This window comes from Fundulus heteroclitus, chromosome 13 (genome assembly GCF_011125445.2).
Source record: "Fundulus heteroclitus isolate FHET01 chromosome 13, MU-UCD_Fhet_4.1, whole genome shotgun sequence".
Classification (NCBI taxonomy): Eukaryota; Metazoa; Chordata; class Actinopteri; order Cyprinodontiformes; family Fundulidae; genus Fundulus; species Fundulus heteroclitus.
This window is the reverse complement of record NC_046373.1, coordinates 22,076,271-22,103,333: the sequence shown is the minus strand read 5'-3', so window position 1 is coordinate 22,103,333 and position 27,063 is coordinate 22,076,271. Positions and strand designations below refer to the sequence as shown.

Below are 27,063 nucleotides of genomic sequence, written 5' to 3'. Positions count from 1 at the left end.
GTGCGTGCGTGCGTGTGTGTGTGTGTGTGTGTGTATGGTTGTGTGTGTGTGTGTGTGTGTGTGTGGTAGAGAAAGAAAGAGTGTGTGTCTCTGTGAAGAATGGAAAGGAAAAACAGGGGACTGAAGAATTGAACACATCAAAACCACAATCACAATGAGTTGCATGTTACCTTTAAAGTTGGAGCTTAAATGTCTTAAATGAGTCACTCTGAGTTGAATGTGACGTTTGAAGTCCAGAGTCAATGTGCTTGCCAGCTATGTGTGTATTTTCAGCTAAGCGTTTCCTTGTGCATGCCATCTGATGGAAAACACTCCACCAACCAGGCATGAAAAACGCTCCTTTAACCAAGACAAAGAACAATGCTAGCCAATCTGCTTGCTCCTTAGCTCTCGTCTTTGTTGCTTTGTTGATTATTACACATTTCTAAGAAAAATGGCATCAGGAACTTCTTCGAGCAGCTTTCTTTCATTTTGATGAATCAGTTCTTGTTGAAATAAAACTTTATGAACTATTTTTCCCGAGCTGTTTTGACAGAGCAGGTCACCCGAGGACAAACTACAGAGCAAGAAAAAGACGGAAATAAATCTGACACTGTCTTTTTGTGTGTGGGCGTTAACGCATGCCAGTGTGTGTGTACTTGTGTATCGGGCTGTGTGTGCATTAGCATGCTAACAGCCTCTAATTAGGTTTCTGTCTCAACTGGGGAGGATGAATCATTTGCACAACATTGCACAAGTTCTCAAGAGTACGTTTCAATTTGAAGCAAACATTTTATGTAACAGGACAAAAATAGGTTTACTGAAGAAAATGTTGAAAGTACACAAAAGGTGTGAAATTTTAAATTAAATGCTTAGGTTGTGAAGACAAAGCCATTTTCAACAGAACACTAGTTACTATCTAAACATTTAAATTACTTTAACCAATTATATAAATACACAATGAAAAAGCTCAACATAAGAATCGTCAGCCCACATCATCACTTGAAACAAGAATGCTTCTAAATGTTGCAGGACATTAGCTCCAGAGGATTGGAGTTGGAGACCTTGGGCATATAGGCAAGACATTGACATTGACCTTTGGGCAACAAAGAGACACAGCAAACAATCAAGGACGCATAAACTAAGTTTAATCAAAGTTCTTACTGAAATAACTAGCAAGTTAACTCCTTTATGATTGTTTTTGAGATTAAATTGGCACAGAATTACAGACATTCTCTTGTAAAGTATCCAAAAGAGAACAATGGACTGCCGACGGGTTTTGTTGTGTTGGATCAATAAACTGCTGAAAGATGCAATGACAGCCATGTTTTTTAGTTATCCAACCCGATTCCTTCGTTCTTTCTTGTGCACTTCTCCCTTCAACTTACTTGATTGGTGTCATGATTGTCATTCTCTGCTGCTCCTTTAACTCCAACCTTCATAAGCCTGCCTGCTCTCCAACTCTCTGTTCAAGCACACAGAAGATCCTACTATCTTCACCTACTCCATTCTTAACATAACCTTCCTAGAACACTAATCCTCATTATTATGTCTCCTTTCAAAACCCACTGCCAGGATCTTCACTCCTCAATCAATACCTTCCCTCAACCCCTAAACCTTGTAGCAGAACAATACACTCTCAATCCTTCCTCAGCTCTTGGGCAGGAAACAAAGAATAAATACTCTAAACTATGATGGAGGATCTGTGATGCTATGGGCTTGCTTTCCCCCCAAAGGGTCAAGGAACCTGATGAGAGTCCTTTGCATCACGGACTCTGAAGTATCAGGACAATATGCAGTTTTACTACACTGAAAATGGGTAATTTTTAGGTCTTTTAGCAAAATGACGATCCAAAACATATGGCCATTTCAACACTGAAATGGTTCACTGGACACAAAATAAAGCTTCTTGGTCACTTTCCTCCTGACACCAAAGCAGTACCAAAACTTATTGTTGCAAAGCTGTTGTATGCACAAAGCACCACTCTGTGTCGCATCAAAACAGTTTTTGTATTTACCTTACCATGCAGCTCACTGTGCTTGATAAGAGGGCAAACTTTAATCTCGTCCAGCCTTGTTTTATCGTTGTTGCCAAGACAGTTGGCAATAAATAAAGCTATGTTCCCATAACCATTTGTTACAGTAACACTACTGCTAATGCCTATTTGTACAGTCTAATTTCTCAGGAATATCTGATTGTACAGTTTTGTTTATAAAGGCTTAAGATTATTGCACAGAATCTATTGCGTGCATGAAATGTATCATTGAAGAAGCTTTGAGGGGTTAATTCATGCAACAACGCAGCAATTAATATCATTCATATTGTTCAAAAACCAGACTGATATCAGACTTTTGGAACTGGGTATGAGTCTTAGCAGACTGTAAAGACTATTTTGCATTCTTAAGCTTCTCAGAAATTTTGTTTCTCCAGTGCAGTCAGCTGACTGCCAGAGGGCAGAACAGTCCTGATAATGAAAGACCCCCAGGAGGGGATGGCCCCTACCAAATGTCGGCCAATAACTTGTCTCTTAACAACATGGAAGCTCCTGTCAGGCATCATAGCGGCTATTATAAGTGGGCACACGGATCAACACATGACAGAGGCCCAAAAAAAACATAGGTAAAACACCAGGGGAGCCAAACACCAGTGTCTGGTTGACAGAACAGTCGCCCTAGACTGCATCAGAGCCACCACTGAAGATGAAATATCCAAGCTCCAAGAATTCAGGAAGATGGGCCCAAGGGATGAAGCGCTCAGTGAATGTCTCAGACAATGGAAGCTGGCAGAGAAGGAACTGAAGGAGCCATCGTAGGAAGAAAAAACCCTGCATGGGATGTACCACCGACAGATAGCTGAAGTGACTGAGAGGGCTGGACTGAAGGACAGCACTGAAGCACTGATCATGGCAGCACAGGAGCAGGCCTTGAGCATCGGCTCAGATCTACCATACCAGGCAAGATCCCAGGTGCAGGCTATGCAAAGAGGCCCCAGAAACCATCCAGCATCTTACAGCAAAGTGTAAAATACTAGCAGGGAAAGGAATACATGGAACACCATAACCAAATGGTTGGTATAGTGTACAGAAACATCTGTTCAGAATACTAACTGGAGACCTCCAGGTCAAAATGGGAGTCATCTCCCAAGGTGGTGGAGAATGACAGAGCTCCTGTGGGACTTCCTGATACAAACAGACAAAATGGTAATGGCCAAACCAAACGAACATTGTGATCATTAATAAACAGCAGAGGACAGCCGCTGTGATTGATGTGGCCGTCCTGAGTATATCATTTGTGTGCATCCTGTATCAGTGTCTGTCTCAAATAAAATGTCACAGGTGATGACAATAAAAATAAAGATTCTTATATCTAAAAAAAAAACAACTAACAAACCGAATTTGCAAGGATTTAGACCTCATCTTCGGCTCCTTTTGCAACATCAGAGCGAAAATAAATAGCTGCATTTTTTTTCTGCAGCTCTACCACCCTCGCATTGATACCGTCATTGTTGTTGGCTGATTTGTTGCATTAGATATGTCAGAGGAGCTTGAGCTCATGGATACAATGCAACTGTGCCCTGATGCCAAAATAAGCAACAGAGGCAAGGAAGGAGTTGAAAGTGAGGAAACATGGCATCGATGCTTTCCTCCTACAGTATAGTCAGAATATAAACCAAATCAAAGAAAGAAACACAAGCAGTGTTTGTAACATGTGGTTCTGAATCTGAATAACTGAATTTATATCATTTAAAAAACAGAATTAACAAAGTCAAACGTGTTTCTGAAGGTTTATTGGCTTTGATTATTTCACAGTATCCTTTATTGTACTATGTACATTCTGCAGGAACAAAAGAAGTGTGTGTGTGTGGGGGGGGGGGGGGGGTACATTAGTACACCGTGCCAGACTTTTTTTTTTTTTTTCAATTCAAAAGTTTATTTCAAACCTGCACACATTTTACAATACATATACTGATAAACAATACAGATGCATGGCTTGAAAGGGGGATGGAAGAAGCAAAAGCTTATACATGTCCAATCCCCTCCCGCTCATCCCAGGGACACTCCCAAGACCTGCAAACGACAAGACAAAGACAAACGACACATCCACACTCATGCATACAAGACAACACACTGGCCCAACTATCTCCTTCCCTACACCACACCACCCTCATAGAACATCACTCACTCTCTTCCAGGTATTTTCTCAGGACATCCCGCTTAAATATTTTTTTAAAAAGATTTATGTTTTCACAACACTTTTGTTCCTCCGATAAACTATTCCAGAGGGCGACACCACGACTTGAGATGCACATTGATTTCAATGTAGTTCTTACTTTTGGTTGGTATAATTGATTTTCGCCTCTAAGATTATAAGTGCTAAGTGCCTCCCGCTCCTGAAAAAGTTTTAAGACATTATCTGAAAGAGAGCCAGTTGACGCTCTAAACATTATTTGCGCAGTCCTTAAATTTACAAGATCAAACAATTTTAAATTGGAAGAATTTAGAAACAATAAATTAGTGGGATGTAAATAATTTACTTTATGAGCAATTCGAATAGCTCTTTTTTGTAGTGTAACCAGGGGCTGAAGATTGGTCTTAAAGTTGTTTCCCCAAACTTCAATACAATAATTCAGATATGACATAACAAGTGAATGATACAAGAGGAACAATGCATTTTGACTGAGGAAGTGACGTACTCTGTTCATCACTCCCACACATTTTGCAACTTTTGTGCGCAAATAATTAATGTGATCTTTCCAGGACAATGTCTCATCTATAATCACACCCAAAAAAGTATTTTTTTTAACCCTCTCTATGCTTACATTATCAATAATAATTTCAATTGGTACATTAGTTTTCCGTTTGCCAAATAACATTAGTTTAGTCTTTTTCAAATTTAGTGATAATTTATTGTTGTTGAACCATTTCTTTAACTTGTTCATTTCGATTGTTGCTTGCGCCAAAAGTTGCTCCAAGTTGTCTCCAGTGCATACAATACTAGTATCATCCGCAAAAAGTACAAACTTCATAACGGAAGACACATTGCTAATATCGTTTATATACATAATAAATAAACTTCCTACCAGTCTGTTGCTACCTTCACTGATAACACACTGCAAGCATGTGAAGAGAGTGGGCTGTTGTTTTGCTGAGGGGGGGTTATCCTGGTTTTTTTCTCTGGACTCTTGTTTTGTATCTGCAGCAACAAACTTCAACCCAACAACTATGCTCCAACAGACAAAAAAAAAAAAATCCTCACACACAACCAGCTGCACACTCCTGACCAAGGGCAACCACAACACTTTAACCTAAACCTAATCCTGTGAGTCTTAGTCTATTAAAACTTACAATGCAACAAGCTGACATCCCATAAAATTCACTTTAGTATAGTTCTGTTTGTCTGTTTTCTGATTGTGTCTCTCAGGTGATCACTTGAAACTTTCTGATCTTCATCTTGTCCTCCAGGAGGCGCTGTTCACCAAAAGATTAACTCGATGAGCCCAACAACCTGTCAGTTTAAACCTTTAACTATCAAGTAGTGTTAGATCTTTTTATTAAAGCCACTTAAACAATAATAAAAAAATGTCCACCTACCAAACTTTTAAACTGATTACTTGATTGCTTTCAGGGTTTTTAAGTTTTAAATGATCTTTAAAGTGTCCAAGGTTTAATTATTTTTGTTTTATTTTACAAAAGATAATGAAATTACTGGAACAAACTGCTTTTATTAATCTAAATTAGAGGACACAGTGATAGTTTTGTTATTATTGTTATATAAATGTTCATACAAACATAATTCAGAGTGCTTTTCAGAAAAAAAGAGGAACCTGGGTGAAGAAAAACTGCATAAATATAAGCAATATATTAAAAGAGAAAGAGTAACTGTAAAATTTTATCATAACAAGAAAGCTGCAGGAAACAGTAAATTCTTCAATCCAACCTAAAAAGGAGTAGAATGAAGGTTTGACGGAGTTGGTCCCACAGCTGAGGAGCCCAACCACTAAATGCTGCTTCGCCTTCTTTTATTCCACATCATCCCAAGGGATCAACACGATTCATACCTGGCCAGCAGTTCTGAGATACATGAAGGCCCAACACCATGAGTGCCTTATGGATCATCAAAGGTAATTTAAATCTGGCCTTTACTACCAGTGAGCAGCTGCAGGTGCCTACATGGTCAGGAGTCTGGTCAGGAGTCTGGCAGCACTCATCCACCTTGGAGAGTGAACTTTATTATTACTTGATCTCAAATAAAACAGTTTCTACAATTCCAACTCCAGCATATATTAGAAGTTTCACAAGAAATAAGCTAATTGGTCATTATCATTTGTTTTTGTTCTTACTTCTGGCACCTAGTAAGCTGATTGACCTTCAGGGGTGTCTAAAAACACAGTGGTCGATTGGATACTGCTGTGTTTTTTAATATGTATTTAAAAATGTATTATTTTAAGTTTAAGTGTTTTACTTGTTTGGGGTCCCTGCAACCACAGGGATCTGCAACCTGCAGCTCTAGAGCCTTGTGTGGCTCTTTGGACCTTCCACATTTTCTGTGGTTAGAGTTAAATTTTCAGTAACTTTAGCCAAAAATACAAAAGAATTTAACAATGTCTTAAGGACAAAGGTAATAAAAAATAACATTATCTTCACTGTTTTTCTTGGGCTTTTTTAATGCACTAAATGCATGACATGACCACAAAGAATGATACTAAAAGGAATATTCTTTTGCAATTTTTGTCAATAGTTTAGAAACGACATGCCTTTTTGATTTCCTTTTCTATAGAATTCAATTGACCCTTGAAGAAAATGTTGCTTTTGCAGCTCTAAGCAAATTTTGTTTAGTTGTACTGAAGGTGCAACTAAACAAAGTGCAGAACTGGTAAAATGGCCTGCACTTGTATAATGCTTTATCAGGTCCTGAGGACCCCAAAGCGTTTTACACTACATTCAGTCATCCACCCACCAGTGGCGCCACCAGGGGGTGGCCAGTGTAAATTGTAGGCAGCCGCTCTTTCTGAGCTTCTATCACCCTTTTATTTGTATCTGCCAGTATCTACTTTCCCATAGAAACTGTTTTGTTTTCCAATAAAGGAATAAATGTACACCTTATTCTAAATATAATTACACAATAAAAAAGAATTGTTGTTCAACTCAAAATGTTAACTGTACTGTTACTGGTCTATGCACATTAGATCATTAGGAACATTAAAAATAAAAATAAAAACATTACAAACCAAAAGATATTTGCAAGCGTTTACTCAAGTCTTTCTGATAGTTTTCTACAAGCAGCTCCACTACAACAGCAGAATAAAATTCTTATGGCTTTTAGTTTCAGCACCACCCCAAGAGTTTAAGTGGCTCCATGTGGCCACCCCTACGAAACATTTCTGGAGGCACCACTGCCACCAACACACAGCCAGCAGGCAAAGCAGGGCAAGTCTCTGGCCTAACAACAGAATGACTGAGACGGTCGGAGCAGGGGTTTGAACCAGCACCACAGTCGCCCCAGAAACAATTCCTGCCCCCTGCCCTACACAAAGCTTTAGATGATAATTAAATCCAAAAAAAATCTTGCTATGACATGGTGCTCACTTCTTCTTCATGTTAGTTATTGGACCTAGGCATATTCTGGGGAGTGGTAGCCTAGTGGTTAGATAAGGTTGCAAGTACCCAGTTAGATCCCCACAGACTACCACTATAATGGGTCCCTCAGCAATACCCTTAGCCCCAGACTGCTACCAACGGCCCTTGTAAAAGCTGCCCACTGCTCTTGCTGGATCAAACGCAGAAGACATATTAAGTTGGAATGCACAATTGCAATGACAAATAAAGATTTCTTTCTTTTCAGGATGCAACATTGTGTACATAGTAATATTCATAAACTGCATAAACTACTAGGATAAATGTTTTGTCTTCACTGTTATAAAGAACAAAAGACAAGTCTCACAGACCCAGTTTTGGTCCGTGAGGCAGACACCCTGTCTACTTTTGAGAACAATCCTAAAACTTTCCTTTTTGACAAAGCTTATAGTTATAGTGGCTCATGTTACCCTGAGCTACCTCAATAGTTATGCTGCTATAGGCTTAGGCTACTGGAGGACATAAGGGTCTATTTCTCTCACTCTACTGATTTCTACTGTTCTCCAGTTTTGCATTGCATTGCATTGAAATGACTGTTGTCATTTCAGCTTTTAACTTTTGTTCTCTCTCTCTTTTTTCTTCATAGTAGGTACACCTGGTCTGACGTTCTGTTAACTGTGACATCATCCAGGGAAGACAGATCTATATTAGATTACCATCTAATATAGAACAGATTACTGGATCAATGTGTGCTTCTGTGCTTTTTTGTCTCTCTTGTTGTGTCTCTGCTCTGTCTTCTCTAACCTCCAGTCAGTCGAGGCAGATGACCGTTCATACTGAGCCCGCTTCTGTTGGAGGTTTTCCTCCCTGTTAATGGGGAGTTTTTCTTTCCACTGTTGCTTCATGCTTGCTCAGTATGAGGGATTGCTGCAAAGCCATGGACAATGCAGACGACTCCCCACTGTGGCTCTACGCTTCTCCAGGAGTGAATGCTGCTTGTCGGGACTTTGAAGCAATCAACTGGTTCCCTTATATAGGACATTTTTGACTAATCTGTATAATATGATTGAATTTGACCTTGTAAAGTGCCTCGAGATGACATGTTTCATAAATTGGCGCTATATAAATAAAATTGAATTGAATTGAATTGAAAGCAATGATAAACATATCAGGGAAAGTCTCTTCACAGCCTCCTTCCCAGTGCGTCCCTGTAGTTTATTAGAGGATATAGATACCACCAAAGCACAGCTTTCCTGGTTCAGAGATTTAATTAAACTGCAGTTGCAGCACAATTGGGTCTGAACATGGTCAGCCCTCAATCAAGAACCATAATAGTAAGATGCTTCTTCTCTTCGTTTGTGGGTGTGTGTGCGTGTGTGTGTCCAAAAACAACTTTTACAATTACTGTAAGGGAAGAGGAATAACTATTTCCTTAGGGAGATGAGTCCAAATAGCCAACGAAACAATAACACGGTCCTAATCTCAACAAAGCAAAGTTCAGATTCAAACAACCCTGAAACTTGGACCAACAGCAGGAGAATTATTGTTCTTGTTTTTTTATATAAAGAAAAGACAATATACACATATCAGATTTTTATTACAGCTCATTTTTCAATGTTTTTCATTTTACAGCACATAATGATCTGTTTCTGATAGGAAGAGGGATTTTGTTTGACTTAATTAAAATATGATAAAAGGAACAAAGGAAAAAAGTGGCATGTTTTTTAAATGTTTAACAAATGTGTATAAGCATAATAATAATAATAACAATAATAAATCAATAAACTGAAAAGAGTTTAATACTCTGAGGTCTGCTGGAGTCCAGAAGCTGAAGTCGTTACAAAGAAGGTAAAATATATATATCTGGGGCCAAGGAGTGTGTATGTATTTATATATAGTTCATGTTTCACAGCTGTGTTTGAAACCCATGTTTGTTCCACAAACATCAGACTGAGGTCGTCTGACCGATCAAACTGTCCTGGGAGTCTGCATAATGATAGTTTTTAACTTTTGAGTCTAAAGGTGGACATGAACCCAAGCACTGAAGAGTTTCCTCTTCAATATTCAGTGATCAAAACAGTACAGAGTAGTTACTGAGTGAATCTGTGGGGGACAGATTACATGTTTGAGGGTTGTTTTATGCAGGTTATTATATCTGTCGGCGGTTGGTCCTGGATCGTCTCTTAGACGAACGAGTCCTGGGCAAAGTTTTCGGCTGGGGGGCGACTGGCTGAGGTGGGAGGGCGGGGATCTGAATGATGTGGGCGGGGCTCTGGTTGGTGTGGGCGGGGCTTTGAGGTTTAGCTGAACGAGAGCTGAACTTTTTCTTTCCTCCTTCTTCTGAATCATTACCTTTCTCTTCTGCAAGGAAAAAAATAATATGGTATATAAATAAATTAAAAATGTCATGGCAAAAACAGTAACATATTAAAAGTTTTTTTTTTTTTTTTACACAACCCCCTCTGCTGTTATTCCGTGAAATTGAAATTGTTTATTGTGTTATGGTTAGTGTCAGTGTACAGGGTAGTGGTCAGTGGGGCTCATGGGTTACATTTGTAAATACACACTACCCTCTGGCTTGTCGGCAAAATATCTCTTTTTTTGGATGAAAGTTGAAATACAGAGAGGGTGGAGGGCAATTTAAAGAAGCTTATGCTCAGTGTATGTCCCTCTCACCATCCTCTTCCTCTGCACTGCTTGGGGAGGCTGCAACAGGCTCTGAAATCAAACAGTTAATTCATAAACTAATCAGAAGGTGACATAAACAATGAACACAAACAGATTTAAAGGTTTAGTCACGCTCAAAATTATAACAAATCAATGTGGATCTTACCATGAGCTGATACTTGATCTACTGCTGGAGCTAAATAAAGGAAGCATAAACATTAAATTAATGGCTAAATAATTGAATGAATAGTGTTGAAATCCTAAGAGGGTGTTTTAGATTTAAGGACTGAACACATTTATAGAACTTTGGTTAGATGTATAGATTAACTAGGTGTAACTATTTCCATATCTCAAGATGCAGAGAAATGGTCTTACTGTCTGCCGTCTCTGAACTGGTACTGCTGGTGTCTAAAAACCCATCAACAGAACAGAAATACATGAACAGGTAAACTGGTTAATAGGTCAATTGGTGCTCTGTGTGAGTTTTGTACCGTCATTTTGCATCTAATATTGCATCCCTTTCTACTTCCATTTCTTGTTCCAAACCCTTTTGTTCCTGTGTACTTATACCATTGCATATCAATTTATTTGAATTATGGAGCAAAATTATCATACAAATCTTTGAATCTTACCTGTGCCTCAATTCAATACTATACTAGTTTTTGAAAGCATTGTATTACACCCTTTTCCATTTATTTTGGTTCTGATTTCCCTTTGGGAAGGTTGACTATTCTAACTGCTAATATGTATAATTTATTGGAGTCACATAAACACAAATCTCCACAACAGACAAGAGTAGATTATAAATTAATTGAAGTCATCATTGTTCAAAGGAGGTAAAAAAAAAACATCCCCTAGGCAGGGGATCACCTTTTTAGGACACCATTAACACCACAGAGGTAGGAAATTGCAAAAGGGAAATATGGTAGCACCTCTCAGTTACAGCATCATTAATCTCATGAACCACCATGTACCTGTGTTTTCCATTAATGTTACAGCAAGAAACAGATCATTTTGCTGTTTCAAATTATATTAAACAACATGTTCCATACCTGATGGTCCTCCTGCGTAATACTGTGATTCATCTGGAACAAGTCATTTTAAGAATCATGTTATACGTACATATGTTTATGCAAAAAATTAGAACAAAACATAAATAAAATAAAATAAAATAATAACCAGAGGAAATATTTATCGTTGATGCACAGCATTTTGTTGCTTTTATTTGCATAAACTAAATCAAATAAATCCATATTTCTTTGCTGTTTAAATCCCTGAACGGGTTCCATCTTGAGGTAGGGGTATGATTGGATACAGGCATTTTGGTTTTCATAGAGGTATGGATAATCACAGTTCGAAATTGTTTGTGTCATGTATAACATTTTCATTTTATTACATTCACCAGAAGTAACATCTGTAAAAGGAAATTATGCCTAATGTCCTCCATTTAGTTAAGACATTTTACAGCTATTTATGATTTGATATTAGCTCTGGAATTTGTCTCCCAAACTGAGGAAACAACGGATGATATCTATTTACTTTACTTTTCCATTTATTCAGAGTATCCAGCAGTATATGCAGAGTATAATGGTCATAAACTCGACCATATATTCCAACCTGCATTAGGTATCACTTTGATAAAATAAGCAAAGGTGTCTAAAACTCTTACCAGGTTGGTCAGGAGAGACAACGTTCATGCTCTCTGAAACATCAAGAAAAAGAGTTGAGTGGCAACATTTTTCTATTTAACAATGACTAAATTAGCGTTGCACTGTAGACTTCAAGTTGTGCTAATAGTCAACAACTTAATTATTTTGTGTTTCTGAACAATTCAAACCTAACTGATCAGTTCACATGTCAATAAATTCATGTTAACCTGTATTAAAACATGATTTTTGTTCCATCCAAGTACAGCTTGTATCTTTTCTTTTTTAGCTGTGATTGAAAGGAACCAGACTTATAACTTTTTAATGCTTGCTGGTAATATGTTTCAATATTAAACTTTCATTTACTTTAACATAAGATTTGATAATATGCCGATGACATACAACTATTTATTCAAGATGTTGTATATGGTGGTTTACAGTCTGAATTAATCAGTATGCTTCAAATAAATTGGAAATAGTTTAATAAAGAAGATTTAACCCTATTTACTTTTTTACATTTCTAACTTTATACTTTTATTTCACTATTTTATTTAATTTATTAATTTTTGTTAGAATAAGCAATGACTTTAAAAAGAACCACACCAAACTAAACCTGCAAGGTTATTCAGGATAACAGTTTGTTACTGACCTGTAGGAGCTTCATCAGACAATGAATCTTTATCTAACAAACAAGTTAGAGATAGATTTGTTAAAGACATGTCATAACAGCTTCAGTACACTTGATATTGAAATGATGGAAAACACATCGATTATGTTTACCTGTGGATATGGCTTGACTTCCCACATCTGAAAATCATAAAACTGGGTTAAACAGCGATAATCTTAAATCATGTTTTGGCTGAAAGCAATCTTACCATTGGTGTCAAAGTCTCCCTTTACAAGCAGGACACACAGAGAGAACAGAAGAATAACTTTCCTGCAACACAAGCAAAGCATTTAGACTGAGGAGCAGTTTTTCTGTTGTTTTAAAAGCATTTATGGAAAACATTTGCCAAGTCTGAAGGACTTTTATAAGGAGCAAATATTATATGATAATCTGAAAAATTTACCAGTAGACAAATTAGATATTTGACAATTTAACAAAAAAAAAACTTCATCAAACTGGAGTGTAACTACAGTACTACAATAAAGTAGTGTGTGCAGACAGGCAAAATCAAGTTATCTGTTTACCTAAAAAAAAAAAAAAAAATGAACGTTGTAAACCAGACTAAAACATTACTCCAAAGAACTAGCCTGAATAAAAGTCAGGATATTTCTCTAATTACATTTTTTACAAACCTCCCAGCATATTTTGACTTGTTGCGATTGCAGACTTTTGCTTATTGTGTCTTTACAGATTTGCATGTTTGTGCTTTCGGTCCTGTACATGTTTTACAGTGCTATTAGTCAAAAAAATATATACATTGTGCTGCATCAACATACCTGGTGAGCATGATGCTTTGAGGTCAGATGGGTCCCTGATGGGTGCGACAGGTAGGCAGGCAGCTGAAAAGCTCAGCTTAGCAAACAGGAAAGTGTTACAGTACTTCAGTATTGCACTGCAGGAATCTTCTGACTCTGAGCACCTGCCAGTGGTTTATATATCGGCCTAAATGTCACCTGAACAGAGGACGGACCAATGTGCGTGCTCATTGTGTGTACGTGTTAGTGTATTATGCATGTGTGTTTTTGCGTGAGTTTCAAGTTTCTGTGTTAATGCCTAACACAAGGAGCCGAAGAAGACTTTTAGGACCCTCATTATGTGAAAGGACTGTGTCTGACAGAATTATTTCATGAACGGAAAAAAAGGAGATTCTGGCATCTTTATATGAATTGAACAGTGTTAATACACTGTAATAATTTAAAACATAGTCCTGATTAAAGTTTTACTTTTTGTGGAAAATGTTATTGTCAGCATTGCCATTTAACAAATCTCACCGTCTACACAATAACACAAGGAGTCAGAAACACATTACTGATTAACAGTGAAATAACCTCCATGACAGAGACTTTTTCCTATTTTGTAGTATGTCAGTAATTAAAAAAATAACAAGATGGATGTTTTCTTGGTGTTACAGTACATCAAAGTTCAACGTGAAACACAGAGTGGTCCTCACAACAATTGAGGGGCAACATATACAGCCACAGTGTCCGTGGAATTTCCTGGCGTCCTCAGTTAAGGGAATCCCCCTCGAACAAACACACTCAGTGTGGACTCTAGCAGTTCAAGTTTCACCAACTTAGATCCTCTGATAGAACCTGAAGAACAAACAGAGCAGAACAACAATGCTTCACCTGGAACCAAATCCACTACGAGCTCAAAGCTCTATAGACTGAGGCCAATTCAGATTGGATCCGCAGTTCTGACCAGAGAAAGTGGTCATTGTTGTTGTAACCTGTGAGTTTCTGAATCAGCTACTAAATGTGAAGCTTAGTGTATACAGACCGTTGTCCATTTTTTTCAGTTTCTGTTGATATTCAATCACAAGCACATTTAACAGTCAGTTTCTTTACATTTAACTGTATTGGTGTAAAGATAGATTCTATCTGCCAACCCTAATCCAGTAGTTTAATAAACAAGACATCCATCAAAGAAACGCTAATGGCACAAGTTTATGAGTTACCCCCAATTATCAACCTTCAGCTCTCAAGTCAGAGTTCACATCTTTCTGGTGTGTACCGTTTACCTCAGAAGTCAGAACTCCAATTGGGAATTATGTCACATCTGATGGAATCTGTGTTCCCATGTCAAGTCAGAAAACGAGTGGGATGTATCCATTTATGTAGTAACAAGGTTAAACTGTCACCATAGCATGTGAACAGACACATTCATGTGCTAGCTAGTGTTGCGCCGATGCCATTTTTTGGCCCCGATACCCGATACCTGGCCTTGCAGTATCGGCCGATACCGATACCATCTGTTTGAAACTGATTTGTGTGTGTATATATGAAGAACTGCTTACTACTTGGGGTAGTAGAATTTTTTATTGCCTACCTGGAAGGGGTGACAGCAGTTGAATAAACTTTTGGCTCTCAAATGTGAGAATAGTGCAACTGTCATGAACTTATATAACATGTATAATAGTAGTCGGGAGAGAAAAGGCTGCGTTCAAGTGACATACAAACATCAAAATGGTATCGGTGCCTATTTGTTGGTACTTGCCGATACCGATACCACCATTTTAGTGCTGGATCTGGGCCCCGTCCGATACTGGTATCGGTATCGGCGCAACACTAGTGCTAGCACACGTACATGAGCATGCATGCCATTTTATGCATCTACCACTCAACACATTCTAGCTGGTACAGGGATTGCTGTCAATTTATACATGCCTGAAGAAAAGCCTGTCGAAATTATCTTGCTTCAAGACTATGCATAGAATACCAAAAAGACATTAGCTTAGAGATTAGCTACTTATAAAGTTGCTACATTTTTGTTATTTTGTGATTAATGTTAAGGTCCGGAATAAGATTTATAGTTATATACAATGTTAGGCCATTACAGCAAGTATTTGTCATGTTTTACCTGGAAGAGGTCACTGATAGTTGGGCCATGAAAGTGACATCTGGAGCCAGATACATGTCACTACCCTTGCTAATGCTAGCTTGTACAGAAAATGTTATTTTTATTTATGTTCTCATAACTGAATAACAAAACTTTAACACAACATTTTAAATGTTTATTTTTTTAAGTGCAAAATTTCTGTGCCTCTCCAATCGTTTACTGACATCCACTGCATTTACACAGCATTTCCTGTTCACCCTGGTATCAAGTAAAAGCATGCATGGAACGTTATAAACACTACAGTTGGTTCCGACGCTTTTTGTTTGTTAGTTTAAAAAAGCCCAACTGCTCCAATAGTTTAGGTGCAAAGGAGAGAGAGCCTTTGGATGTCAGCTGTTTTACACCAACTCTCTCTCGTTCAACGGCACCATTATTTTGAAAGATTCTTACTGGCTGACATAGGTTTTAGTTTTACGGTACACTGCCTATCCGCTATGCATCTGGAATGTTTAAAACAATGAGAACTTTTTTAAAAAAACAATCCTGTGTGTACAATGTTATTTAAAAAAAAAACAATGTGGGGGAGATATTTGCATTTATATAGACTTGGGTAGATGTACAAGGCCTTTATTTCAGTCTTTAGAGACTTGACTTGGAGCCTCAAAGACTATGCACTTGATATAAAGTTTGGAAAAATTACTTTTAAATATTTCTTGTATTAGCAGTCCAATTAAGCCATGTTGAATTTAAAAATCAAAGTGGGTAAGAACTTTTAGTTCTTCAAGTCAGGATTCCAACTTCAGGGGATTTCCTGGGGTTTTCCCCGACTTTAAGTTCAACTTTCCTTTTAAAGTAATTCAAAAATCTATTACAATCGCTTAAAAAAATGGGACAACACACGAGTGAAAGAGCTTAGTTTGTTCAGTTTTTATTGTGGTTACCTGAACTTTAATAAGCCTCAGTATCTCTGTTATCAGAAACCAGTCACCAACCTCTGAGGAATTTCTGTGTCTTCATTTGTATATTTTTCAGTCTTTATTGCTCTGAGGAGCAAATTTTAAAGCAGACTTAGGAGTAAAAAGTATAGGTTTGGGTGCCTTATTGACTTCATGTTTAACATTATATGTGTTGCTTCAGCTTTAAGAAACACAGGTAATATAGGATGGTATGTGTGTGTATATGTACAGGTCTGCTGGCGTAATGGAAACACAGGTAAAATGGATTCTGTCCCCGGAGATTCCCACCTCCCCTCAAGGACACACACACAGTGATAATGGTAGCAAAGGGGGTTTACAAGGGGCGGTGGGTATGTAAAGGTTTTTTTCTTCCTCCGCAAGGCTTGTGTGGTATTTGTGTATCAAAGCCTCTTCTGTCTGAAAACGTCTTTCTGTGTAAAAGGAGAGTTCACTGAACAGGCGAAGAAGCTTTTTAAAGAAGCACAGCTTCATTCAGCCAGTGCTGCAGCTTTGAAACACTGTAAGGTCAGATTTACATGTTTATAGAGCTTCCATCCATTAATCAGTCCATCCATCCTTTCATCCATCCATTTCTTGATCCTGTCTGTCTGGGGATGTCCCACAGGAGGACGGATCCTCATGGAACAGAGGGTGACTGTAGGCAACATTTCTCTGTTGAAACCAGATTTTCAGTGAAATAATTACTACGAAACCAACCTTTTTCAGAGCAAAGAGAAGAAAAGCAGGAAAAATATTTATCAAAGACTGGATGTACCCCAAAAAACAAAAGTTAGCACAGCTAAATTTGGCAGGTTATTCCTTCGCCTGTGCTCCAGATTTTCACCAAGCTTCACAAATTTCAGCTCTGCGGTTTTTGCATAATCCCAGTAAGAGCGCTTTTCTGCAATGTTCTGGTAAGGCTTGAAATCTTTTATTGTTTTTCATTAATGTCCGAAACTACTTAACTTGAACAAACTGCACTTTCTTCTTGTTCCAGTTTAGTTGAAAGGCCAAGCAAGCCAACCTGGTACATTTTTGGTTACGTCATATCTCTGGAGATGCTGATTGGTCAGAAAGAATCCTCACCTGTGGGCATGAACAACCTCATCTCTGGATCTGCACACACCGACTTTCCTCCATGTTTTATAAAGATGTTCAAAAGTTCAACATACAAGTAGAGACACAAGCTACAATTAACTTATTTGTTCATCAGCATGTTATATCTGCAGCTATGGATTCAGATCTAATTTTTATTTTCCTTACCAGACAAAGAAAAAAATAACTAATTGTCTTCATTTAAGCCCTTCTGTTGCAACAGCATCTGTAATAGACCTCTCAAATCACTGTCAACACTTACAGACATGTACATCTCAAGAAATATGATTTATTTCAGTAGCTCAGTTCAAAAAGTGAAACTTATCATATAAATTCCTTACGTACGGACCCACTGGTTACAGGGCAAACTCCCTAGCTCCTGCACCAATGTTGCCCCAGAGTGATACATTTTAACATGGGGAAGACACATAAGGCTATATAAGGACATTCCTACAGAAGGCGGTTGTGCACAATCGTGCTATATCCTAGTATATTTTAATATGTTGAGTTGAAGGGAAAATTGTAATAGAGAAAACTAATTGAAGCAATGATTTATTTTCCAATGATCATTTTACAATTTAATAGGATCTTCATGTAAGAGCGCTTAAACATATATTTAAGAACTGGGCTGAAAAAGGGCCCTAGGTTTTTTAAATACCCTTTAATAACCAAGTGGACTCCATTCAAGAATCCGATTATTAGCCAAGACAATGTAGTACCAATATAGCCAGTCAGAAATCTACATGGGGCCCACATAAAGCTGCTGGCTGGGAAGCCAGCTGTCCACAAGTTGCTTTGCCCAATGGTACACACGCTGTTAAGACGCAGACAAAACAGAGAGCCTGATAGTCAAACCAGACGTGGTATTGTGCTTTAACAGTTTTATTTATAAGAATCTGATACAGGTAGGAAACCTCTGTAGAAGGTTAAGAAGCCTGATACTGAAGACGTTCCGCAAGACATGAAAGATGACAAGATCATCACCCTATATAAGAACAAGTCAGACAAGAGTGACTGTACCAACTACAGAAGCATCTCCCTACTAAGGGTTATGGGTAAAGTATACATCAGAGTTATGCTAGCGCACCTCCAAAAGCTGGCTGAGTGTACCTACCTGGATTCCCAGTGCAGATTTCATGCACTACAGTGCACACACTACAGTGGCATGATCTTCTCTCTCTGCCAACTTTAGGAGAAGTGCAAGGAACAACAGAAACCTCTCTTACTTCATAGCCCTAACCAAGGCCTTCGGCCTAGTTAGCCTGGAAGAGCTGTTCAATATCCTCCTGAAGATCCGATGCCCCCTGAAACTAGACCACGTGATTAGATCTTTTCATGACAAAATAAAGGCAACCATTCAGTATGAGGGCAGGATTTCCAAACTGTTTAGCATCAAAAGCGGCATCAAGCAGGGCTGCGTCCTTGCTCCAACATTTTTTGGCACCCTCTTCTCCCTCCTGCTGAGACATACCTTTGAGACCTCAATGGAAGGAGTGTACATGCACATAAGATTAGACAGCAAGTTGTACAACATCTCAAGACTCAGGGCAAAAACAAAGATCCACAGAAGCACCATCAGAGACATGCTCTTTGCCGATGACTCATCTGTCACTGCACACGCCAAGCAAGAATTATAGCGCCTGGTGGATACATTCTCCCAAGCATGTTGGGACTTCTGATTCACCATCAGCCTGAAGAAGACGAATGTGATGGGTCTTCTTCTTCTTCTGTTGTTGTTTTATGGCGGATTGACAGGCCAACGTAAAAGGTGCATTTCCGCCACCTACTGATCTGGAGTGTGGAGTGCACAATTTTGGAAGACTACAAAATTAATCAATGAGGGAAATAAGCAAATAATAATAATAAAAAAAAAAAAAAAAAAAAAAAAAAAATCTACAACTAAATCCTATTCATTGTTCCTGTATCTTTTAGGTATTTGAATAATATTTCATTGACTCTTGTCTGTCTTGTCTCATTTCCTAACAACACTTTTATTGAATTACCATCAATTCCTATCCTTCTCAACTCTTGAATTAGTTTCATTCTCTCCCTTACATATGCAGCACACTCAAAAATAATATGTTGCACAGTTTCTGGATCTCCGCATTTGTCACAATTTCCTGTTTCATGTTTCCCTATTTTAAAAAGACTGTAATTTAATGCAGTGTGACCTATTCTTAGCCTTGAAATAATTATATCTTTTTTCCTATTTCCATATCTTTTCCTCTCCTTTCCAATACATTTCTGAATCTGATATAAATGTCTTCCTTTAGACTCATTATTCCATATCGTTTGCCATTTCTTTCTAATTTCAATTGTTATCAATCTCTTAATTTCTGATTTACTTAAAAATACATTCATTTCTATTTGCTGATGATTTAATGCTTTCTTTGCCAGCTTATCCGCTTCCTCATTTCCATCTACACCCACATGTGCTGGCACCCAGAGGAAGTATACCAATATTCCTAACTGCCTTGTTCTAAATAGACATTGTAATACTTCAAATATTAAATCTTGCCTAGTTTCAGATTTCGCACTTATTAGGCTATTCAGAGTAGCCATTGAATCTGTACAAATTACAGTTCTTAGTGGTTGAACTTCTTCGATCCACTGTAATGCTAATATAATAGCTAAAACCTCAGTAGTAAATACTGATACATGATTAGATATTCTTTTTGCAATTTTTATTTTAAATGTCGGAATGTATACTGCTGCTGCTGTTTTTCCAGACTCTGGCTCCTTTGACCCATCTGTATATACCTGTAGAACTGAATAATATTCTTTATTTAAATATTGTTGTACTATTATATCAGTTGATGTATTTTTTCCCCGTTTATTCATTATTTTTTGTATTTGTAAATCGATCAGAGGTGTAGGAAACATCCAAGGGGGAATAGCCGGTATAGGAACAGTTGGGGCTATTATATAGTCATTCAATCTCAAGCTGCTCGCTTCTTTCTTTACTACCCATCCAAAGCTTTTTAATTCTTTATATTCATATTCCCAACAATCTTTGAGAAGTAATCTGACTGGATGATTTTCTTCATGTCCTTTTACACTAGCCCAGTATCTCATTCTTAATTGAATCCTACGTTGTTCAAGTGGCAATTCTCCCAATTCAACTAGTATTGATACTACAGGAGATGATCTAAATGCTCCACAACAAATACGTAAAGCCTGATTTTGTATTACCTCTATCTTTTTAAGTAAGGTTTTATTCGCAGAACTATAAACTATACTACCATAATCTATGTTTGACCTAATCACTGCATAATAAATTCTTTTCAGAGATTGACAGCTTGCTCCCCAATCTGCTCCTGACAAGCACCGTAACACATTTATTCCTTTTTTGCATTTTTCTATTAATTTTTGAATATGGACTCCAAAATGTAATCTATAATCCATCCACATACCTAAATATCTCACTACTTCCACTTGTTCCAGCAGTTGACCGTACATTTTGATATTCAAAATAGGATTTTTCTTTTTATTTGAAAAACATATTACTTGTGTTTTTGCGACCGAGAACCTAAAACCCCAACTATCTGCCCATTTCTCCACCTCATTCACTGCAATTTGTATTTTATTTTCTACAAATGTAATATTACGCCCCCTTTTCCATAAAGCTCCATCGTCCGCATACAATGACCTTCCTATTCCATTATCAATTTTATGAAAAATGTCATTAATCATTAAATTAAAAAGAATAGAACTGCTCACACTTCCCTGGGGAGTTCCATTCTCAATTTGTAAAATCCTAGAATATTCTGACCCCACTCTTACTTGAATTGTTCTTCCAAACAAGAAACTCGAAATCCAGTTATACATTCTTCCCTCAATTCCCAACCTTTCCAATTTCATTAACAACCCTTCTTTCCACAACATATCATAAGCCTTTTCTACATCAAAAAAGACTCCCACCAAACTTTCTTTATTAATTTGAGCTTTTCTAATTTCAGTTTCCAAACTCAAGATTGAATCCATCGTATTTCGCCCCTTTCTAAAACCACTTTGATATTCTGACATAATATTTCTACTTTCAATCTCATATATCAACCTGTTCATAACCATCCGTTCCATAAGTTTGCATAAATTTGATGTCAGTGCAATAGGTCTAAAATTAATTGGCTGAGAATGGTCTTTTCCTGGTTTGGCTATTGGTACTATGACCCCATGCTTCCAATCCACTGGTATAGTCCCTGACTCCCATATTTTATTAAAAAGTCTTAAAATCATTCCCAATGATAATTCTGACAATTGTTTAATCATCTCGTAACAAATGTCATCTTTACCTGGAGAAGTATGTTTAACCCCTATCAGTGCTCTTTTTAATTCATATAAACTAAATTTTAGATCTAACCTGCTCCCTGTTGTGCTCTTCTTTCTATATATGTGATCATTCTCCTTCACTTTCTGTTCCCTATATTTCCTCATACTTTCTGATATATTATCATTACTGTGTACCTTTGCAAATGTATCTACTAAAATCTCTGCTTTATCACTATCTTTAATTGCAACTTTTCCATCACTAACTAAAACTGGAATATTATTAATTCTCCTAATCCCTCCCATCTTTCTAATCATATTCCAAACATCATTTATTTCAATATTTTCACCAATTTTATTACAGAATTCTCTCCAGAATGTTCTTTTTGCTATTCTTATTTCTTTCCTAACCTTTGCCTGAGCTCTCTTATAATTAATGTAATCATTATACACTAATGATTTTCTGGCTTTCTTCATTGCTTTATTTCTTTCTCTAACTGCCTTACTACAATCTTCATTCCACCACGGGACTGCTTTTCTACCACTTATAATTTTCTTTTTACCTATTACTTCCCCTGCCGTATTTCTTAATACTTCACTAATTTTCCTACTTAACTCTTCAATGTCTTCAATATCTACCATTTCACGCATATTTTTATTACATAATTCTTTAAAAAGCTTCCAATTGGCTGCCTTAAATTTCCATCTTGGAATTCTCTCCACCAATGATCGAACTATATCCACACCAATTTGACACCTTATTGGATAGTGATCACTTCCTAAAGTACTTTGATTACTTACATGCCATTCACATTTTCTAGCTAGATTTTCAGACACTAGTGTAATATCTAAAACTGATTTTCGCCCATTATTCACATCAATTCTTGTAACACTTCCATTGTTAATACATACCAATTGTCCCCAATCTAGCATGTCTTCCACTATCAGCCCATTACTATCTGTTTTAACACTCCCCCATAATGAATTATGTGCATTAAAATCACCACACCATACAACCTTCTGATTTATATTACCTCTTATATTTTCCAATTTTTTCCTACTTAACTTTTCACATGGATTGTAAAAATTAATTACTTTAATACTTTGTTTCTTTTCCCAAACTTCTATTACCAGCACCTCTTGATCCACACTCATTTCTACATTTCTGTATCCCACACCTTGTTTTATAAAGGTAGCGACTCCACCTCCATTTCCTTGTTTTCGATCCCTCCTAATGCATATATAACCTTGTAAAACAAAATTTAACTGAGGTTTGAGCCATGTTTCTTGTATACATAATATATCTGGTTTTTTATCCAAATCAAAAATGAACTTTTTAAACTCTTGCCCATTGGCTATTAAACTTCTAGCATTCCACTGAAATATTAAAAGCATTATTATGAACCACCACATTCTGTTTGAGTATTTGTTGTCTTTAACTTCTCATTAATCATTTCTACCGAAATACCCTCAATCTCTAGATATTTTTCAGCTGCTTTGATTATTATTCTGATTCTTTCTGTCCGGCTTTCAGTTTGTGCGGAACAATTCACAACCTCAGCTATAAAAGTTACAAAAGCTACATTGTTCTTAATCATCAGATTCTCTGTATTTTTTCCCTGTGTCTTTTCCGTTTTTGATTGTAATATTTCTTTTTGTTTATTTTTTGACTCCACATTCTTTTCTACTTTCTTTAATGCCTCAGAATATGATAATCCTTCCTGTATTTTAACATTTTGTACTTGTACTGCATGTTTTCTCACTTCACAACCTCCATATCCCGCACTATGTTCCCCTCCACAATTACAACACTTTGGATTAACCCCTTGCCCACATTTGCCATACTCATGTTCTCCACCGCATCTCGCACACCTCTGCTTGCCTCTACATACAGCCGCTACATGCCCAAACTTTTGACATTTGTAGCATCTTAGAGGAGGGGGAACATATGGCCTTACCGAGAAGCTTATGAATCCTAAAAAGACTTTACTAGGTAACTTATCCTCATCAAAGTGTATCATCACAGAAAGGCTATCCCCCTTTTCATTGTTTCGATTGCACTTTAGTCTTTTCACATCAATTACTGATCCTCCTGTAAGTCCTTTCTTAATCTTTTCAACTGTCACATCAGTAGGGATCCCTGTAATTACCCCTTTTGTCCATTTCTTTCCCTCTGATACTGAACAAATCACATCTTGTCCCATGATTGATTTAATTTCTAACGCCTTTTTTTGTTGCCTGCTGTCTTTACAAAACATTAGCAATCTACCATCCCTTAATTTCTTAACACTTTCAACTATTCCTATCATTTCCTTAATCGCTTTGGATAATTTCAGCGGATTGATATTATTGAAAGACCCAGTAGAAAATTTCATCAATACCTTAAACTCTTCTTTTCTTTTCCTTGTCATATGCAATCCATTTTCACTATCAGAGTCAGATGTATTACTCCTGTTTTTCTTTCTTTTCCGATTTTCTACTATACTCCATCCATTGTTTTCATTCCCTCCATCCTCCGCGCCAAAATTTTCATCCTCCATTTCCGGATCACTTCCGGAATCTACGTCGCTTCCTACCATGCACACTCCAGTCACAGATCAGTTCCTGTCCAATCCGCCAACCGTCAGTCCTGCCCTGCCGCTGCTCATGTGATGGGTCTGGATGTGGACACCCAACCCATCATCAGCATTGACAATTACCAGCTGGAAGTGGTCCAACAGTTCACCTACCTAGGCTCAATCGTCCAACCTCTCCTCAACAAACGCATAGGTAAAGCTGCAAGGACTCTGGGTCGGCTGACCACACATGTCAGGGAGAACCCTAAGCTGACCACTACAAGCAATATGACAGTGTACAACGCCTGCATCATCAGCATACTCCTGTACGGAAGTGAAACTTGGACAACATAAATCAAGCAAAAAAGGAAGCTGAACAGTTTTCACATGCAATGTCTTCGTCGCATTCTTGGCATCAGCTGGTGAGACAAGCTCAAATGGCACAAATTCCATAGTCATTTATGACTGAAGGAGGCCTATGACTGACACAGATGGGAAACCTCTATAGAAGGTTAAGCGCGCCTGACGCTGAAGGGCTAGACGCTCACAGCCTGTAGTGACTTGTTGGTTAACTGAGGCTTAAGAAAGTTCTTTGAAACTGGCATAGGTCCTTCACAAGAGGACTGACAGGCAGACAGATCCACTGGGCAAAGCAGGGTTCGAAATTGAGAGATTATTCTAGGTCATGCCCATAATGCAAAAAGCCAATGAAGTATCCTACTGAGGCCAGGCTAGAAAGAGAAATCCAGGAGACAGAACTTGATAATGAAACTTGGCAAGGCAGGAAAGGAACACTGGATATCTACTCGCTCTAAGGATTTCAAAACTCTGGCACAGGTTAACTGTGGAAGTCCAGTTGTTGGAGGCAGCAGAACAGGTGAACTTAGTAAGGCTGATTGTGCTGTGGCAGAGCACAGGTGCAGCTGATGATACTAATTGCAAGGACCAAAGGCAGACACACAGTCAGGCCACAACATTACATACACAGGTCTATCAAGAAGTCTTGCATTATTTTTAGGTTTTCTAAAGGACAAAGACAAACTCCATTAGAAAACCTTCAGAGTCAGTCTAAGGTTTTATTTTCATCTGCTTTTATCTGACGTTCATATTTTATTTGTAAATTTTGTGTCTGTCCACTCGTATTTGAGGCATATTCCGCATGGACAGATATGCGCAGAGCTACATTTTTACAACATATTGCCAAAATTATTGTTATTGCCAAATGATACATTTTTCCTTTTCACACAGCGTTTCATAATCAAGCTCCATCATCTATCAGAGATCTGATTGCTCCATATGTTTCTAGAAGAGAACTTGGCTCTCAGACTGCAGGTTTACTGGAGGTTCCTGGAGTTTCTAAAAGTAGAATGGGAGGCAGATCGTAGTTACCAGGCTCCTCTCCTTAGTTGCTTATTTTATATCTATGCAGCTATAAGCCTCGGCTGACGGAGGAAATAAAGACCACTTTCCGTCACTCAGCTAGATTCTCTTACAACATTCCAATTCTACATTATTTGCTGTTATTTCAACTTTCAACTTTGTGTTCTCCTTCTTCAGATGATACATTTTGCCTTGCCTTTCAGTGTTTAGCCTGACCTCTCTATAGCTATGTTTACATGGACAAACATAATCGGAATAAACAGCCGTTCGGAATAAAAAAGCATCATGAAAACAAGCCAATCGGAATATGATGATTGGATTAATCTTAATTGGAATGACATTGTATTCAGAATGAGAAGGGTGGTTTATGCCGATTGATAATCCTATTTACATGTATATAAACGCTTGTCAGGCATAAGTTATTCCGAATGTGGCAAACTTGCGCATTTGCAGCCGACGTAAACATAACATATTTCTGCGTTGGCATGTGCCGGAAATATGTCGGGAAACAAATCTGTCGGGTGTCCCAATACAACCTTTCTGTTTGAAAAAATTGTTGCTAACTCAGTGAGCTTCTTACATATAGCTATTGGCTGGGCCATTACTGGGATTACCGGTATGTGCCCTGTTTCATCCTATAGGCTTGAAAATGGACTCAGAGTTTATCTGCTTAGTAGTGTTGTGTTTCTTTCCTAGATGAAGCCCCCAAATGAGCTAGTACTGAATCAGTGTGTTTGTGTTATTTTTGTGCTCTGTCTTCTCAAAGCCCCAGTCAGTCGTGGCAGAATGCCATTCATACTGAGCCTGGTTCTGCTAGAGGTCACTTCCTGTTAAAGGAGAGTTTTCCTCTCCAGCGTCACTACATGCATGCTTGGTATGAGAGATTGCTGCAAAGTCAAAGATACAATGTAAGCGACTGACCATGGTTGCTCATGCTCATCCAGGAGGAGTGAATACTGCAAGTCAATCACTCAATGAAAATCTGCTGCGTTTCCTTGCATGGTCTAAAACAGATGGTTTAAAACCTTTTTGACCATCTGTTTGATTGATTTGATTAAACAGACTTCGTAAAAGACCTTGAAATGATTTATGTTGTGAATTGGCGCCATATAACGAACTAAATTGTAGTTTATGGTTCCCAGAAATGAATAACAACATTAAATGTATACTTTCAACTGCAAAATGAACAAAACACTCTTTAGGGCATGAACAAATTTACCTTCACTATCACTAAGGAATGTATTTTGTAATTCACATAGTTGGATTTCAAACTGTCCCGAACATTTCTTAAGATTACAAAGTTTCCCATGTCTGACAATAGTGTCTCAGAACAAAAAAATGCATGGACATGGTGATCTTTCTTAGTTATTTGTCTCTTTAAATCAACCTCTTTGGGTTTTACTAAACTGACCGTGAGGACAGAGGTCAAACTCCTCATGC

The 27,063-nt window shown here is 37.8% G+C and overlaps 1 protein-coding gene across 4 annotated transcripts; it reads right to left on the bottom strand.

Moving 5' to 3' along the window:
• Window positions 1–9,131: 9,131 nt before the first annotated feature.
• Window positions 9,132–13,455, bottom strand: si:ch211-133n4.6 (uncharacterized protein LOC797776 homolog). Of its 4 annotated transcripts, XM_036145359.1 has the most exons (10): window positions 13,310–13,454; window positions 12,742–12,803; window positions 12,647–12,673; window positions 12,516–12,548; window positions 11,890–11,922; window positions 11,273–11,305; window positions 10,596–10,628; window positions 10,387–10,416; window positions 10,230–10,271; window positions 9,132–9,914 (listed from the first exon to the last, which is right to left on the bottom strand). In XM_036145359.1, the coding sequence occupies exons 1-10, from the start codon at window positions 13,318–13,320 to the stop codon at window positions 9,703–9,705; spliced, it is 516 nt and encodes a 171-aa protein (XP_036001252.1). In that variant the 5' UTR covers window positions 13,321–13,454; the 3' UTR covers window positions 9,132–9,702. The 4 variants fall into 4 exon arrangements, with proteins under 4 accessions (XP_036001252.1, XP_036001254.1, XP_036001253.1 ...); XM_036145361.1 differs by lacking the exon at window positions 11,890–11,922 and having other exon boundaries at window positions 13,310–13,455; XM_036145360.1 differs by lacking the exon at window positions 11,273–11,305.
• Between the last annotated feature and the right edge of the window lie 13,608 nt (window positions 13,456–27,063).

Coding starts and splice junctions, on each gene's coding strand:
- si:ch211-133n4.6 (XM_036145359.1), bottom strand. Junction 11,923..12,515: donor GTCTGATGAAGCTCCTACAG/GTCAGTAACAAA, acceptor TTGATGTTTCAG/AGAGCATGAACGTTGTCTCT. Junction 9,915..10,229: donor CAGTGCAGAGGAAGAGGATG/GTGAGAGGGACA, acceptor TTTTCCTTGCAG/AAGAGAAAGGTAATGATTCA.